This window comes from Alligator sinensis, unplaced genomic scaffold (genome assembly GCF_000455745.1).
Source record: "Alligator sinensis unplaced genomic scaffold, ASM45574v1 scaffold1301_1, whole genome shotgun sequence".
Taxonomy (NCBI): domain Eukaryota; kingdom Metazoa; phylum Chordata; order Crocodylia; family Alligatoridae; genus Alligator; species Alligator sinensis.
Window position 1 is genome coordinate 763,050 of NW_005842575.1, and position 18,720 is coordinate 781,769.

At 44.6% G+C, this 18,720-nt stretch overlaps 1 protein-coding gene across 8 annotated transcripts in view; it reads left to right on the forward strand.

Moving 5' to 3' along the window:
* The window catches only part of RABL3 (RAB, member of RAS oncogene family like 3), a 26,450-nt gene extending 9,854 nt beyond the window's left edge, over positions 1–16,596 (forward strand). Inside the window, exons 4-10 of one of the 8 annotated variants that reach the window (XR_003096031.1) lie at positions 299–413; positions 2,418–2,568; positions 3,601–3,672; positions 4,246–4,284; positions 7,687–9,598; positions 11,305–11,354; positions 12,007–12,487. Coding sequence is in view for 1 of the 8 variants with exons in the window: in XM_006032490.3 (XP_006032552.1) it covers positions 299–413; positions 2,418–2,568; positions 3,601–3,672; positions 4,246–4,284; positions 7,687–7,752 (443 nt within the window). In the remaining 7 variants the exon portion in view is untranslated. Of the gene's footprint in view, positions 1–298; positions 414–2,417; positions 2,569–3,600; positions 3,673–4,245; positions 4,285–7,686 lie in introns of all 8 variants that reach the window. The other 7 variants (XR_003096030.1, XR_003096032.1, XR_003096028.1 and 4 more) reach the window with 7 other exon arrangements.
* The last annotated feature ends 2,124 nt before the right edge of the window (positions 16,597–18,720 follow it).

An 18,720-nucleotide genomic window follows, 5' to 3' on the forward strand; every position in this document is an offset into this window, starting at 1 on the left:
CTGATGATTTTAAGATCATTTTTTAAAGTATGTTAAAAAAAGGAATATATGGAGGTTGTTTTTAATTGTGAGACAGAGGAGGGCAGAAAACTAGATCCTACCACGTTCCTGCTTCAGGTCATGTTTAGAAATGCTATCATATTTCCACAATGACAGACTACTTAAAGAAGTACCTAACAGGTTCCTTTTCCTAATGTTTCAGACCAAACTATCTCTTAATTCCAGAGATTCTGGATCAAATACAAAGGTTAGGGAACATGTCAAGTTATATCCTGTCTTTTTTTAACTCTCCATTTAGGCATCATTTTGGTGCATGACTTAACCAACAAAAAGTCCTCTCAAAACTTGTATCGCTGGTCACTGGAAGCCCTCAACAGGGATGTGGTTCCAACAGGAGTTCTCGTAACAAATGGGTGAGTGTACAAACACACGCACAGCCCTAAATATCATCTGGGTCTATCATGTCCTTGTTCATCTCTGGTCATCACTAAGGACACTTGAACTCTCCAAGACATTTGACTGAGTGCAGAATTCTCGGGCAGGGCTCTAGGGCGAAATGAGAAAAGCCAGGGGACTTCAGAAGAGAAGCGCTGTTTCTGTTGCATCTGTAGAGCAGGCCTGGCTGTTGCTGGGCTCTTCAGTTGTCTGACAGTGGCCTGGGTTTAGAAGAATATGTCTGCATGCTTTTCCTGCCATGTTTCTGAGGCCACATGAAAATTATTTAATTCCCTGCTACACTAAAGTAGAGGCTGGTGAACCTATGGCCCATGGTTTGAATCTGTCCTGCATGGGTCCATTCCGTCACAAAGCATCCATGGTGGAGATCTGTGTGTTCCAGACACAATGGAGGTGTGGGGGGAGGTGGCAGGGACCACAGTAGAGACTTCTAGCCTACAGCCATATGTAGATCACAAGCTCCAATCCATGCCACCAAAAGGCTGCTGACCCCTGCCCTAAAGTCTTGGTGGCTGCTTGTGGCATGCAGGACCATTAAAAACAACAAAAAATACCTTGAGTGTTTGATTGTTTCCATGTCCAGACTGGCCTTTTACTTTGAGAAGCAGTAAAAGTCACTAAATCTGCCAGATTTCTCTGAAGGATTTTTCTCAAGGACCTTGCAAAAATCTGTTAGAATACCTGTTTCTAATTAGCTTTGTATCTTATGGAGGATTTGTTCCTATCTTCTCCTATTCTGTTTTTACAATTGTAATTGAAAAGATTTTCAGACCTTTGAGAAATCATGCAAGCAAGGATGGCAGTGAAATGAGGTAGTGTTTGGTGGGAAGAAAGACACAAATGTGTGTCTACAGACACATGCTTCTGTTTGTTTTTAAAAACTTGGGGACTGGGGTTCTACAGCCCATATGGTATTGAGCTGCCATCTTGAATTTCTTCCAAATCCAGATTCCCTGCAGCTGTTTTTTATATTGACACTTCTCTTCTATTTAAATAAAAGAACGTTAGCAGTGGAGGGTTTTTTTTTTGTCTTAGTCTTTGATTTTGTGGGCAGAAGAATAACTCTTTTGAAGCTTGACATACCTGAAAATGAAATTAACTTTTGTTGAAGAAAGAAGGGGGAATAGTCTGAGTTAGGGTTTCTGAGTTAACAATGAATCATTGATCTCTTGCATCTGAGCTAGTCTTTCTCTCTTAAAATATATATTTCATTAATTTCATTTGTGTAGGCTATTTCTGTTGCTGTTTAAATTTGACTTGAAACTTGTCAAAAGTCACAATAGTCACAACAGTTGTCTTTTCCTGCATGTGGTAGTATGGGTCATTTAATGCCCAGCTGATCTAATTGCAACCTCCTTGCTATTTCATAGGAGAGGCTAACATTTCAGGGGAGATATTAATTTCCTATCTCTTCATGGAGTGTCTTTGTATGAATTTATAATATTCAGGTACAGCCTTGAAAACAAGGCTGCATTTGAATACTGTGAGAGAGGCTTGAGACTTCATAGATATCACAGCAGAATTTAACCAAGAATGCTTAAAACTAACCTTTAATTGCAGCTCCCCTGACCCGTTTTATAAGATGACATCATACCTTTGGTGTATGTGCAGTAAACCAGCCTGTTAGTTGTCCTTCCATTTCTGTTTTTTCCCATTTAATGTTGTGTTATCTCACACCTTCCAGTGGATGCTTTCACATAAGAATCCTCATGCATGTTTGGGGTACTAACTGCAAATTCCTTTTCTCTTTTCCCTCTCAGTATCCTTCTCTACCATGATTCATCTACAGAAACCCTCCCCCATGGCCCAGACAAATGTATCTCCTGGCTTTCAGCATACTGGGTATCCAAGTATCCCTTTACCCACCTGGAGTAGAAGGAATAGAACACTGTTTCCCTTTGTCAACTTGTGGAGCTGTTTCTCTTGCCTAGGGCTATATTTATTCTGTTTTCATTGCACAGGGACTATGACCGTGAACAGTTTGCTGATAACCAGATTCCCCTACTGGTAATAGGAACCAAACTGGATCAGATCCCAGAGGCTAAGCGCAATGAAGTTTTGACCAGAACAGCTTTCCTGGCTGAGGATTTCAATGCAGAAGAGATTAATTTGGTTAGTATTTCTGTCAACAGTTGTTTTCACTTTGTGTAAAAGGTGGTGGTTTTATAGTGGATAAGGATCTAGTTACAGGAACTGGACTGCTGCAGCCTGCCCTCTGAGTCTCCTGGTTGTTTGCACCATTGTCAGCACTGCATGCTTACCCAGTGGTGAAATGTTAACCATGGTTCAGATAAACGAAGATGCTGGAGGTGGGGAGTCAGAGTGCTCTCAGTTTTAAAGCAGGGAGTTAGAGTTAGGATTTCTTGATCCTGTTCTTGTTTCTTCCAGAAACTCTTTTGAATCCAACAAAGACAACATCTGTTCCCAGATGTACCATTTCTTGGGTGGAATCAACACTTTGCTGTATAGGTAGCTGGAGACATAGATACAAAGTTAGACTTTTTACAGGTGTAGAGGCTGGACTTTCTCTTATGCCTAGAGATATGCCTCCAAATCCAGGTTGAGAGACAAATGCAGGACCTGGCTAAAAGAAGCTTCCTCTGCTGTACTCTGTGGGCACAGAAGGTATCAATCTTAGGAGCTGTCAAGCCAGCACCTTTAGCTTATCTGGGTACTAAGGGAACCATTTTTAACAGGAAAAAGTCAGCGGTCCTAAGGGGTAAATAAAAAAAATCCTAGCTCATGTTTGCAAAAGGGATGCTTCTGGGCTAGGGTGGCCATCATAGAGGATAGTCCAGTTTTCCTCTGTCCTCTGTTGTTATGAGACCGAATGCCTTTATGTCCTCTATTTTTTTCTTGAAGAGAGAAACATAGGACATAAAGGCATCGAGTTTCATATCGGCAGAGGACAGAGTAGTAGAAAACAGGAATGTCTTCTGTGATGGCCACCCTATTCTGAACCCTCCAAAAAATTTCCAGCTGATCTTTCTGTGTGGGGAGACATGACTCAGTTTGCTTCCTCTTCAGAGGCTGATAGCTGAAGAGTTGTGCCATGTACCAGGTGATTCCCAGCAGTTTCCCTGCTCCTTAGTGAAAATTGTGTAACACATTTCCCAACTTTGAGTTGCTTCTTGTGTGTTCCAGGACTGCACCAACCCCCGCTATCTGGCTGCAGGTTCATCCAATGCTGTCAAGCTCAGCAGGTTTTTTGATAAGGTGATGTAGATTCAATTAAGTTGTTCTGCACTATTTTACGCTAGGAAGCCCATGTGTATTCTAAAAGCTAAGGAAGTGGTCAAGCTAGTTCGCTCACCTTCCACTTCCTGAGAGCTGGTTTGGAATCCTGTATGTTCAAACCCTGTGATTAGCCCAGGTGCAAGAGTGTGCTCATGTGGCTATACTGCTTCCAGTTCCAGAGGTGGCATATGCACAGTTTGCGCAGGTACTACTGCACAGCACTGGTCCTGTGTTACATGCACCAACCATTCATTCTCCTGGGAAGGGTGTTGGGAGCCAAGGAATTGCCTTTCCCCTATAGTCCATGCATTGTAAACACCACCATTTGGCTAGGATTTTCTCTTATGGGATGGGTTGCTATATAATTCTGAGCTACCCCTCGGGCTGGACTCTGCTTTCATATCACCCTCCGTCCCAGGCAGCTAAAACCAGGAATTTTCATCATCTTCTAGATGACTATGACTGCAGCTCTATTGCACAAGTGTTGACTGTGTTTATAAGGTTAGGTACGTACAATGACTACTAAGACCATTCTCTGATTGCTTTCCCCAGGTCATAGAGAAGAGGTACTTTTTACGAGATGGTAATCAGGTCTGTGCTTCTTTTTTTTCCCATGTTTTTCTTGTATGATGCAAACTCTGGTTTTGTTGGTAGACAAAGCTCTGTCCTTTAGAGTACAGATCTTGGGCCCTCAAACTGAACACAGATTCAGCATCAATGAATAGTAGTGGAATTAATAATTATACTGGAAGGATGCAGGGGAAAAGCAGTGTCAGTTAGTACAAGCTGCATGTACAGTGTGGGATGTGTTGACTCTAAAAAAAAAAAAAAAAAAAAAAAAAAAAAAAAAAAAGTCAGCAGGTGAAATAGTAAATACTAATACCATTTCAAATTGATGTGTCAGGATTGGGGATCAGATAATGTGGAGAAGAAAACAATGCTACAGAAAGCAATGGAGCTACCAGAGCAATGGCACAGGATGGCACATGGTTCATAAATTAGTCTTTTCAAATTTGTAAAGAACTAGGTAGAATTGGGGACTGGGTAAGTCACTTCACCCCTCTGTTCTTTGCAGGATGTCCCTAATGAAAACAGGGGTGGGAGGGAAATAATACCAACCTGCTTCACAGGTTACAAGAATTTAGTGAGATTTATGTTTGTGTGGTGTGCTCACATTGATACAAACAATAAAAAAATGTAGGTCTACTAACTATACCTGTGCTGAAAGCTTCATAGGGAGGGTGAGAAAGTGTAAGGAAAATCAGTGTATGCTATAGTTTCCCTTGTGGGTTTTTTTGCCTAAGTTAATTCTATTTTTGGTTGGTTGTTTAAAAAAAAAATCTGCTTTCTCCTGTTTCAATTCTACAAAGGCATTTTTGTCTGTACGCTAATAAGAGAAAATGTCCATTCCAAGAAGATAATAATTTAAAGCAACTGCCTTCAAGTTGTTTGACTGGTTGGGTATGACACTGTGATGTAAGATCTGTTTATTCATATGAATGGTTTTAGGGGGTAACCAAAGGTTATCTTTATGACTGTGAGCTAAAGATTAGGGCACACTGCTGACTATTTTGATCTGCGCTCTCAGTAACAGCCCAGATGTCTAATACAAAATTAAAAGCAAGTCACCATGCATACTGTAAAGACAAAACGCAACAGAGAGACACCAGGGCTTCAGTACAACCACCTTTGTTACTGCCTGAAGTGACCTGTTCCACATAAACAGGTGTGGTATTTGCAGCAGGCTCTGTTCTGCCCATCTGTGAGCTGGGAAACTTACATTTGTATATCTCAAAGCATGGATGGAAGAACAGTCCTTAAATGGTAATACCAGTATATCAGTCAGATCGCAGCATATGATCAGATCATCAAGTGCTTGGTGGGAGGCTCCCAAAAAATAGAGGATACTGTAGGAAACAGTGCTAGTGAATGTGTTGAAATTGCTGTGTGAAATTGCTAGTGAATGTGTTGCCTCTCCCCTCAGAGCCAACATTGGACTAGTACCCAAGAGTGGTGCCAGGGAGTGCTGTGCTGCTAGACATATCATTTTTCGAATAAAGGAATAAGGCATAAAACTAAGGTTCTGCTCATTTGTGGTTTTTAAGGATTGCTGAGCAGATTTTTACAACAGTACGGTAGCTAACTCTGGTGTGCTATGACATTGGAACTGTTCCACTTAACCTGCTCCCCACCCCCAGGCAGTTTCAGTTAGCTACATTATTTGTAACTTGTGTAAAGTTGCCTTGTTTCTTTTCAGAGCTGACTGAATTTGTGCAGTATATCTGCGGGCATGAAATATATCTATGGGCACATCTGTAAGGCCTCCATTCTGATCCTGGATCTGCTGCCAATAAATAAGCCCTACCCACTTGCTCCTGCTCAGGCACACCAGAGACTGGTAGCTAGGCTGAATAGACAGCTTGCAGCAGCCCTGAGTGTCCCCCCTGGAGCTGTACTCGAGCTCTGTCATAGGAGAGCCTGACAGCAATGCTGGGGGAATGATGAGAGGTGCTCGGGCCCACTTCAGTCAACTCCTGAGCAGTCTGCACTAATTGGCTGTCCCTAATGCGCTGCAGTGGGACTGGGCACGGCTTATTCTGTCAGCAGGGAGGCGACATACATGCACCCTGTGGGCACATCCAGATGAGCATGGACATGTGGTTTGCAACACCTTAAAGCTGGGATCCTGGTGCCAAAAAAAAATGCCACAAAAAAAAAAGTGACACTGTGCACCAACAGACACAAAGGCTAGGTCCTCCAGGCAGATGTTTTGGCTGCTGGCCAGAGCATCTTCCCTCCTCTAGTTGTTCCCTGGCTCCTCCGACACACCGAGAGCCAGGAAGAGCATGGAAATAGCCGTTTCCCCAAAGCGGGGCATTTTGCCCCGCACCAAACTCCACATGCAGGGGTGCGCGCTGCAGCAAATGCATGCCCCTGCACATGCACACTTATCAGGATGTGCCCTATGAGTTCACTTTTGCATCAGTTGAGGTTTGTCAAGAATGTTGAGTCAAAAAGCCCTGACTAAACTGACATTTTTGCTAAAATGTGTTACTTTTCTTTATTTACCACAACAGGGCATACTCCCATCAGTCTCTCTTATGTGTTCTAAATTAGCATTTGCCCCACCCACATGTATTCACATATGCTGCTTTTGGCCAATTCTGAGATGTCTTTCCTCTTTACATTGTGATACTGCTGCTATATAACAGATTGAATGAAGGGGGAAGATGGCTATGAAAGGACATGGAGAGAGGCTGCTGCCCTGAAACCTCCCCTGTGCCTCTGTGTAGACAAGTAGGATGACTCCTGAGCCATGGTCTTATGGACAGCTACATGAGATGCTGCCATGAGATGCTCTGAAGTGTAAATCTGTTAGAAATCTCTTGAAGCAGAGAATCTGGTGGTGGTTTAGAATAGATCTCCTTGGTGAGAATGGATGGTCAGTGTCAGCACGGTGCATATATGCAGCAGAAAAAGAGTACAAACATTTTACATCATTGCAGTCTGTTTCATCCTGATAGCTTCACAAACTGATAAAGGCTGTCATGCCAATGACTGCTGAAGTGCTGTCTCTTGGTGGCTGGGACAAACCTCAACCTCTCTCCTAATACAGCACAGTAGGAAAGGAGGTGGTGAAGATTTCTATGTACAGTTGAACTTGCAGGGACCTCAGTAAGGGACTGTGTAACTAACCAAATTGGAATTTGTCTGGAATAACTGGGCTCATGTTGTGGTGCAACTCTTTCAGAATGCCTCACATAATCTTTAACACCCATGATCAGGACCTCTGTATTGAATCTTGTTCATTAGGCAGTGCCCACTAACAGTATGCCAGAGCATTCCCTCAAGCCCTAGCCTGGAAAAGCAGGAGGAGAAGGCAGTGATGCTGCCCAATAATATGTAATATTATAGGTAATATGCATGTTCTCAGGGGCTGGAAGACATTCCCCCTGCTTCTGACATAAAATCTTTTATCTTCCCTATCTCCAGATTCCTGGCTTTTCAGATAGAAAAAGATTTGGAGGAGGTGCGTTGAAGAACCTTCATTATGACTGAACACTGCTCACCATCCAGAGATTGAGCAGGAGAGTCATTCTCTCCATTTGCAACAACATTCCTATCCTGTTGGATGCTTCAAGGCAGTGATGCTCATGCCAGGCAGAATAAAGAGTAAGCAGTGCTTTGGCCAGCTCAACTACTGATGCTGATGAAGGCATGGGGGAAAATTTCCCAAACCTGACTTTGGGTCTAGACTCTCCTAGGCTCACAGGCCTTCTGGAAATATGGGATCTTTTAGGATTTGTGCAATATATTTAGTGTCTTCCACACAGCTGTGGAAAGCATTATCATGCACAGCATGTATGTGTAATTTTTTTCCTCCGTTTTGGAAGATTTATGAACTCTCTACAATGAATTACATTCATTTTACCTCTAGCTGAAAGATGAGACTGAGTGGGCTTTTCATTTGCACTTAAGTAAAGGAAAAACAAGGAAAGCAGAATGAATCTAAATGTGTAAGGAATGGAATAGAAAGGAAATATTAGAATGCTATTATATAAATGAATGGGTGCAGCTTCTTCTGGAACATTGTGTTCATTTCTGCTCAAAAAGGGTGTAACAAAAATAGACAGGTGATGAAGATGATTTAACGCCTGAAAAAAATCTCTCTAGGAAGAGACTGGTGTTTATATTGATGTTTAGATTGGAATTGTTTACCTTGGAGAGGAGAGAGACAGCGAATGTTGTGCTCCTATTTATCTTATTTCATATTTAAATATCTCTTTATATTTGTATTAACTTTTAAAAGGAAAAAAAAAATCACATTTTTGAAAGAAGCAGTTTTATGTGCAGGACACGCGAAACTCAATACAATAAGATTATTATTGAGACCAGGAGCACAAGGCGGCTCTGAAGAGGATAAGACAAAAATAAAGATAAGAATACTTGTGGATAGAAATATAGAAGGGAAATAACACCTATGTGCTTTGGGTTTGGAGGCTATATAAGTGCTGCAGATTGGAAAGTGCATTCCCATAAAGAAGCTACTCTAGCATTGTGAGAGGTAAGATATCAGAGGCCAGTGATTCTTAACCAGGGTGCCACAAGATCCTTTTAAGAGTGCCACACAGTATTAGCAGTCTTACGTGTACAAACACCTACACATGATTCACAAGGTAAACCCAGAGATTTCAAGTAGGAATCCATATTGTCAAAAGCAGCTCTGAGGTGCTGCTGTTTTTCTGAGCTTTGCAGCAGAAGAATTGCTCTATTTTTTTTTGTAGTCAGAACATGAGTGCAAGCTAAGAACTGGCATTTTTGAGTCGAAGGCCCGTTGCACTAGATGAATAGACTGCTTGCTTGGTTGGTTCTGACAGTTTCTGCACTCTCAAATGCAGTGGCTTCTGGATCATTCTTGGGGATATGGAAGAGTGCTTGATGAGGCTATTAGGCATCTCAAAGCCCAATACTGATCCTGCTTTTCTTTCCCTCTTTCCTCACAGTAACATGGCACTGGCTTGGCCTCTACCAGAGGATGAAAGCCAGAGTTAAATGTAAATGCAGATTAATAATAAATGGGAGGAGGAGAAAATAAAATACAGGAGTAAAATTGACAGTAAGTAGAGTTCTGCATTCTCTGTGTTGTATCAGCCTGCAGCTTTTCTTTGGCAGTTGCCTGGAAATAAACTGCCTGTTGCCACTAACAAGGTACAAGCATGACAGACAGGAATACTGAGCCTCATGTATTAAAGTATTAACATAAATACTTTATTTCCCTCCCTCCCCTTTCCCTTTCATACAGGCTCTCAGAGCACTTGACAAATATGGGTAAACTAAGTTTCCAAGAATCTGTGTGAGGTACAATGCAAATCAACATCCTTATTTGGCAGTGGAGATTACAAAGGTACCAAGACTTTCAGACCTGCTTAAAATTTTGAATTTTGGGTGCCCGGCATGAGACAAGTGTAGAAGAGTTATCATGGACACCTTCAAAAATAAGAGTCCTTTTCCCAAGTCCTTCCAAAGGGTCAGGAACTGACCCCAGGAATCCTATTTTATAGACTTTTCTGACAAGCATGACACAGTGCTCTCTTAAGCAAAGCAGTGAAGTCCCTGAATAGTTGGTGTCTTATCCTCTTCTACTGCACATGCCAGCATGTAAAAGTTTAGCTCCTCACTGTAACTCTTGTGAGTGATAAGAAGAGAGTCACTTTAGCAGGAGCTTTGACTTTACCTGATGCAGTAGCTGTTGCAGCCTTTCCCCTCAGCAAAGAGAACTCATCTGTCTAACTTGAGTTCCCTGGGGTCGTTGCTCCTTTCTAGTTGATGAACTGATGATCTAATTTAGAACAGCAAACCTATGCGCTTACTCCCTGTGCATAATCGGTTTGCAGGGCCAGCTCAGTGAGGGAATATGCCTGAGTGATTACAGCATTAGGCTAGGAGTCAGGAATTAAAGCCACTTCTCCTGCCTCCATCTCTGACTTGCTCTGTGGCCTTGAGTAAATCCTATTTCCTTTTTCCCAACATTTAAAACAGGAGCAGTTCTTCCCTAATGTGAAGATGAATTAGGCTGAGCAGCAAGGAGCACAAACCTGTATAATAGGACAAGACAGTTGAGCCTGTCTGCTTCCTGGTTAACTCTTTCCTTCACCCTGTGGATATTTCTCTGGCTTCTTGGGGTGTGGCAAACCAGATGCTAGACATAGATTGCCTTACTATGCTTATCCTCCTTCCTTCCATGCTGAGAGCGCCACTTACATGCCCATTATTAGACTTTAGCATGAACAGCCCATTGAAATAAGAATTGCTTTTGCCCCTCATACCTATTTTGTTAGGCCACCTGCAGCTGAGGATACCATCAGCACCTTCATGTGGATATGAAAGGTTTCCTTTACTAACTTAAAAGCTAGAGTTTGGTTTATTCAATTTTAAATGAAGGCTCAGAATGTAGAGTGCAAAATGGCAGCTACTATAGGAAAAAGCATCAGCTTGGACAACAGCTGTGAGCTGACCCAAGGTAATCATTCCTTGCAACTTTTTTTGAGTGTCCTGCACCAGCCCATTGCCTGCTGAATGCAGCATAACTTTGCTGAACCTCACAGCTGGAAGGGCCAGGCAAACATTGCTCAGGGACCCACCTTTATGAGGGCTGATGCTGCCTGTGCCTGGAATAGGTCCCAGGCCTCTGGGAGCTAACCACTCCTCAAGAAGTTCTACAGCTTATTCCTAGAGCAGTGGTGTCAAACTTGCCCTAGCCCCAGGCCTGGCTCTAGGGGCATTTATAGTCATGCTCTGGGAGGCGGCAGGGAGGGGAAGGTGCTTTAATTAGCACAGCTCCAAGAGCCACGCTAATTAAAAATGCCTGGAGCATCACATGTATTAGTGTCCCCACGCTGAAAAACGGTAGCAGGGTGCTTTGAACTAAATCTCACCGAAAAAGCTTTAGTTTAAAGCATCCTGCTGCCATGTTCAGCACAGGGACGCTGATACAACGTGACACTGGAGTCGTATGGAGCATAGTATTTACCACGTTCCAGCAGACTCGATTAATCTGCTCAGATGCACTGTAATTACAGTGCATTGAAGCAGCCTTGTAATTAATTACAGTATGCTGAAGAAGCCTCTAGGAGCTGTGGAGGAGCCCTAGATGCAGTGGGGTAAGTGGAATCTGTTGTAGGGATTAATGTAGCCATTGCTCACCCCTGGCCACTGACGTGTCCATAACGGGGACTCTGTGCCCTAGATTTTGGTGGTGGGCCCTGTTCCTGCATGCTCTATTCTTGAATGTACAGCCACTCTGGGAGCCCTGCAGGCCAGATAACAGAGTTCTAAGGGCCAGATCTTGTCCATAAGCCATATGTTTGACACCTCTGCTCCAAAGGGTTTAAGAACCCAACACTGGTGCTCTGTTTAGGTGGTTCAGTCAAGAGCATGTGGTCAGGTCATATTAGCTGCATGGTGAGGGGCTCTCTGTCTGAATGGTGAAAACGATTAAAATGATTAGAAGGATGTGTGTTTGTGTGGTTAGCGGCTCTGGCGTAGGTTGATGGTTAACTGAAAAAACAGCATATTCTCAGAATGGCAGCCTTTACAGGGTCATCTGTTAATCGTTTTAGGCATTCTAAACTAATTAAAATAGATCCTTTTAGAAATCTCACACCCAGTGTCAGGCTTTTCCTCTTGCCCCTTATAACCCGATGCAGAATACCCCAGACTCGTTCAGCTTCTCCAACGTGATTAAGTATCTCAGTGTTTGTGGGCCCATGTTAACTCAATTCCAGCATAGCTTTTGTTTGGAAATCTAAACAGAATTTGCAGCAGTCCTCTAGAATGAAGTATGTTACCAGGAGATTACCATCATCAATGTCTTCAGAAAATCCTTTATACAACCGGAAGGGCAGAAGAGTGAATGTCAGCCTTCTTGCTCAAGCAAATGCCACCAACATTAAAGACATGTTTATATGGCACTGGCTTCATTGAAAAGGACATGTCATAAGGATGCCTGACAACCAGCTCCCAAAACAGGTCTTGCACTGCCAGCTCACTGATGGTCACCGCTCTAGAGGTGAGCAGAAGAAAAATGCAAGCACACCTTGAAGGCCAGTGTGAATAAATTCAGTATTAACATTAGTACCTGGGAGACTCAAACATTGAGTTGTCTGCAATGATGCTGTGATGTATGATGAGGCTTTGATCATTTCATGCAAACTTGTCTCATTATGGAGGTAGATAGACAAGAGAAATAAAGGAAAAGATCTGTGACTCAACATCACCAGGATCTACTCCTTCCTGGAACTGTGCGCCATATCTACATTCAAACTTGTGGATCTGGGATTAGTTACCTAAATATGGACTCACTGGGCATCTACACATGCGGATTTACTGCGCAGTAACCAAAATTACTGTGCAGTATGGGCATGCGTCTACAGGTGCATGCCCGTACCGTGCAGTAAATATGGTGATTTATGCCCAATTGGTTACTGCGCAGTAACACACATGTAGATGCTTTACTGTGCAGTAACCCAGGGGGGCTCCCTGCTGGGTCTGTCCAGCCACTAGGTGGCCGGCCTGAGCCCAGCCCCAGGGCTCCTGGCTGGCCGCCTCTCCTGGCTTCAACTTGGGACTAAAGTTAGTGCCAAGGGCTGACAGCCATGTGGCTAGATGCTGGAGCTCCCCCCGGTGGCCGCAGGGGTACATGGCAGGCTGCTCTGACCCAGGACTAAATTAAGTCCCGGGTCATCTACATGTGTAGACACTGACCTTTTCCTACTTACACAGTAAATTTAGGCCAGTGTAAATGCATGTGTAGACAAGCCCACCAATGACTCCCCTATTTACTGGAAGACTGCCATTCTCATATCAAGGGACTGCCAACAACTATCCCCCCAAAAAGGCCTTGGCTGTGGTCACTGAAAGCTTTGTTTTGACTTGTTTCTGACTCTGCTGTTGAGGTAGCTTGGGCCTGGTTAGGACTAGTCTGGAGTAGCTAGCATTTGTACCTTTCAGCACTGAGGCTTTACTAGGGGGCACAAGTATAGCCTCAGCCTGGAAAAACATCTCAGAGGTAAATTCACATCCAGAAGGGATAGAACACAGTGGATTCATTACATGTCTGCTTTTCAGTGTACCTTGCTACTGATGTGAATACTCGACTTCAATTTCACTGTGTCTGGAATACTAGTAACAGATTCTCCAGCATGGAGTGCAAAAGAGAATACAAGCAACGTGGGTGCAGCAGAGAGGATAAATTAGACAAACCATAGGAGCCATTGTTCTCAGCCATCCTCCAGGTATCCAGTGCCTGAAGTGCCCCTTTGATCCAATTCTTCTGGCCCTTCCTAAATTGCAGGTTTCCACAGGGATGCTTCCTAGTTAGGCCACAAGGACTAAAGTCTTAGATAACCTCTGAGGTGGGCCAACACTTCAGCACCCTTGATTTGTGGAGCAACCCCTGCTTATGGGATGCCACTTCAGACCCTCAGAGTTGGGGGATGTGGGTATAGACAGTGAGGGGAGAAGCATGGGACAAAAGGGGGAGGGAAAGAGATCTGTAGAGATGACATTGGAGGTAGAGGGCAAAAAAAATGGTATGAAAGGGAGAGCTGAACAAAAGAATTGAGCTGTAAATGGTGAGAGGAAAATGGGTTTAGAGGAACAGCAGGAGGGAGGGATGGGGGAAAGACATTCAAGGGAGAAGGTGAGCAGGAAGGGGAAAGAGGGCGTGCAAGGGGCTGTGGCAGGAGAATGGGGGTGCAATATTAGCAATTCAGGAGTGGGGCCTGCCTGTGATCCCAGCTCCAGGACCCCTGTCTGTATTGGGTCCAGCTCAGTCTGTCCTCTCATCCTCACCCACCTGCAAGCCATGAGAACTGGACTTGAACGATCTATTTCTGTCCACTGTTAAAGTGATTCACTGTTTGACCTAAAAAACTACTTCACCGCCCAGCAGCCTTGCTGTTCTCATCTGAGCAGTGAATAATGCTTATCCAGGGGTGTAGTTATGATTAATCAGTTTATCCATGTACAATGCTTTGGATACATTGGGCATTAAATAGATGGTATTGTTATTGTTCTTATTATTAAACTTAATGAAATGAGGCTTGAGGGCTTGCCAAAATTAGGATGTTTCCATTATATCAACTTAGTCTGAAGCACCCAAATAGCCTTAACTCTGTCCTTTTAGAGACTCTTCAAACTTCAGTATAGTTCCAATACAATCTTATGCGTAGGTACAAGTGTTTGCATGTGTGAGAGAGAGAAGATTAACACTCACTTCTTTGTAGCTCCTTATTCTTGAAAGATTTTTTCTTCAAAAGAACCCTTAGCTCTGTCCTGCAGTGACTCTATGAAAATCCACACAGTTGTGATAAAAGGCATTTTGATGTTTGTGGGTCTAGATGAGAACAAATTGGCTTTCAAAGACATGTTATGTGTTTTAATTTTTCTCCCTTCATAGTGTAAAGAAAGGGCAGAGTTGGGGTTGTTTCAATGCCCTGAGGGTGTATTTCCACACAGGATCATGTTTGGATTTGTTTAAATTCAATTTTAACTCTGAATTTCCTTGGCATTTGAGCTAATTGCAGCATCCTGGCTATTTGGTTTACCTTGGCTATTGACATGAACTCTTAACTTCATTTTAACAGTGTGGATTTGGAATAAATAGGAACAGGTTCTCTAGGAGAGAGTGCAGAAGGGGGTAGTGTGGGCACAGCAAAGAGCATAAATTGGACAAGCCTTAGGACCCACTGTTCTTGCCCTTCTTGCCCTTCCAACTCTCATTCAGTGCTTGCTGTGCCATTTGATCCAGTTCTCCCCTTCTGAAATCGTGCCACCCAACCCATTCTAGCTGCTCTTTCCTTCATCAAGGTTTCTCTACTGGCAAACTGCAGGCTGAGCAGAAATGGGACTCATCCATGACCCTCTCTGTAATGTGCTTCCCAGCTGAAGTCTTCATCCTGTGGCACTGCCATCTGCCATGGCACAAGGTATTCCAGCAACTGAGTGTTGGCTTAGAGAGCAAAGGCATGAAACCCTAGTCCCTCCCCTCTCAGTGCTACTCCATGGTCCAAGTTCAGCATGGGGATGGAGAACATCTTCCTTCCTACCTGTCCTTTCTAATCATAGGTGCAACCGCTATGCATAGAGCAGGACTCAGACTCACCTGTGCCGTGATGCTTACAAAATGGCTCAGCAAGTGACACACTGTCTGTTTTCCCTCCTTTTCCCACTCCTTCACACACACAAGCTACCTTATCCCTGCCACACTTCATCTTATATCTACCCAAGGTTTTTGTGGAATCTTCCTTGGAGGTTTTCAAGAAAGGTCTGCACAATCGTTTGTTTGAAATGGTTTAGGACACTAGTGCTCAACCTCTTCTGCTTCTGCAGGCCAGATGAGTAGCACAGGGCCAGTCTTCAGGCCAGATCCTGTGGGTGGGGTCATTCTGTGGGCCAGATCTAGCATCGAGTTAGTGCGTGGGGTTAGTCTGTGGGAGTGATCCAGTCCAGCCCTATGTGCCAGATCTGGCCACAAAGATGTCTGGTATGATCTGATGTGCAGGACCATGGCAGCCACCCTGCAGTGCTCCCTGCAGGTCCAGACATTTGATGGCGGGGGTGCAGTGGCAGTGTTAATTGCTGTGTCTCTGGAAGCTACACCAATTAATGCTGCCACTGCCCCCCCACCACCAAATTTCCAAACACATAGGGAGCTCCAGAGGCCAGGTTAAGCCAATAGGCTGGAGGCTGCAATGCTCACCACTGGTTTAGGAATAGTATTCCTAGATTTGTGCAGGGGTTTGGACTAGATCAATGGAGGCCAGTCTTTTTGGCTGGCATGCTACAAATTAGTGTCATAACCTCCTGAAGTGCCACTCCAATCCTCTTCCCTTGCCCAGTCTACTGCTCTGCTTTCTGCTTCCAGCCCCGATAAGCTGTTCTTCTTTCTGCGCTATCTGTCACTGCATTCCCTGTCCCCTCCCTGATCTGCCACATACCCAAGCCACCTATGTGCCGCAAGTTGGCCACCCCTATAGTAGATGACCCTTGAGGTCCCTTCCATTGTTATGGTTCTTGTAATCAGCCTTGAAAATGGTTTAGAAGCCTATGAGACTAACAAAGCTGTGTCATGTACAGCCTTATGTTGCAGTACCAGTCCTTCATCTATTTGCATCTTTTAAACCAGCATTTCTCAACCTGTGGGTTGCGACCCCCAAAGTGGATTGCAAGAATATTTCAAAGGGTCGCAAGCAAGTGAAAAATGAGCAAAAGCACAGGTGTCTCCTTGCAGGCTGGCAGCGTTCTAGCCCACAAGGGGCTCCTTGGGGCATGGCCAGCTTGCAGCCAGGCAGGGTCATGGGAGCAGCACCAGCAGCCGAATGAAGGTAAGTATATGGGGAGAGGGGGTTGGAGGGCCAGGGGTTGGGGACTGTCGGGGTGGTAGGGGAGCAGTGTGTGCATGCATGTGTGCGCATGTGGAGGGGATGGGGGGGGCGGTTGGGAAGAGGGGCAGATGCCTGCTGGCACTGGGGGAAGGTGGCCTAGCACCGAGACTGGCAGAGCAGGGCACTGTGGGTCAAGACAAGCTATCGATCTCTGCAAATGGGTCCCAGTACGAAAAGGGTTGAGAACCACTGTTTTAACATTATCTTAAAGAGGAAATGTCTCTTATCTGTGTGATCAGGGCCCTGATTTCACCTGCTGTCTCTAGGGTACATCTGCAATATAGATGATTAATTATAATAGGACACCAATCTGGATTAAGCCTGAGTAGTTGACCAAAGATGCAGGGCCTGGCAGCGTGTTCCTGTTAGGATGTGGAGTCAGCTATTTCTGTGGTGCAATCCTGTTCGTATACAAAGAACGTGCAAAGTCCTGTTTTCCTGGAACACGAGAGGAGTCAAATGAGCCCTCGCCCCAGCACCAGACCTCTTTCAGGCTCCCTCTGAAAGCTCTCTCAGCAGGCTTGTCCCAGGGTTGCATTAGCAGCTCCTTGGCCAGGCTGTCTTTCTCACTTTCTCGCTCTCTCTCCCCTTGACTCTCTCTCTCTGTCTCACACATATACACAAACACTGCTCAGCAAAACCATGCCACATAGATGAGACTTGCACACACCTGTGCTTTGCCCAGTGACAAGCCTAACGGCCTCTGCTAACTCTCTCACATGAAGGCCCTAGGATATGCCTGCCAAGGATAGGCCAAGGAGGTTTAACTCAACCTGTAACAGGTGCCTTGGATGCTGCCAAAGCATAAATAGGAGTTACTGTTATCTCCATTTATTATAAACTGCAAACTAATGGCCCTCAGCCTGCCACCTGTGCGGGCCGGGAGTGATCTGGGCCCTTTTTCGCGCCGCGCGGGCTGTGCCCAGCAACCCGGGCACGCTGGGTCGGAGAGAACAGGCGACACGCTGGAATTAGGCACGGACGCGTAATGGTTGATTCAAGATTGTTTACTTACACCAAAGATGGTCGCGGTGTAGGCTGGACAGTTTCCCAGGCACAGCTCCGCTTAAATCCTCATTTGAGGACTCAGACAACACTCGGATCACTCCCACGGAGTTGTCGAGGCAAGTGGATCCTTTTGCGCGCAGGGAGAGGGATACATTGAGGATTGCGATTGGCGACAGGGAGAGGCTAGAGGCTGATCAGACCCCTGTTGCCTGCTTGAAATGCACTGGGTCCAATAGGCTCCGCAGCACTTAGAGATCTTCACACAGTGTGAAGTCTCCTCCTCTTGGTGTTCGTGGAGTCCTCCAACTTGGGCGGAAACCACTCAAGCCTTTTATACGGCTAGCAAGCCAATAGCTAGCCGCCACGTGTGAATAATTTCACGCAAGCCAATAATGGGGCTCGAATTATAATACAAATGGCGGGAACTCTTTGCAAAGTGCATTTCTGTGCTGCAAAGAAGAAATGCACACTGCAAAGAAAGCTACAAATTGGCGGGAAAATAATTCAGTGGTGCCAAAGCACAGACAAAACAAAAATCACATCCTTTGGTTGTGACATCCCCCCTTGCTGAAGGCACAGCTGAATTATGCTGGACGCCTGTCATTTGAGTGATCCAGAACTTTATCACGAGTCGTCAAACGAACAGACAAACAAACAAACATAAAATTCCCCAACATCTTATTCGCTCTCCTGGGATTGAGTTGCATAATAACCAACACAAATACACATAATCAGATTCATAACAAAACTGCATGATCAGGGCTTCAGTGGGCGTCATGGTGAAGTTGTACGTCAGGCCCTCACTTCTTCTGATGACGTTATCCTTCTCAGGGCCTCTCTTCACCACGCATTCTGAATTCCGGATCTGTAAACAAAAACTCTCAAAAAAAAATAGGTTAACGCATCTTAACATATTTACAAAGTTTCCATGGAACTTTACTATAATACAAGTGTTCACCACTCTAAACTACCCTCTTTTGTACACTCAACTAGGTGAAATTGTTGAGGATCCGTCGTCTAGCTCTTCTAGATAACGGAAACCTAACTCATAGGCCAGTTGCCATTGGCCTGC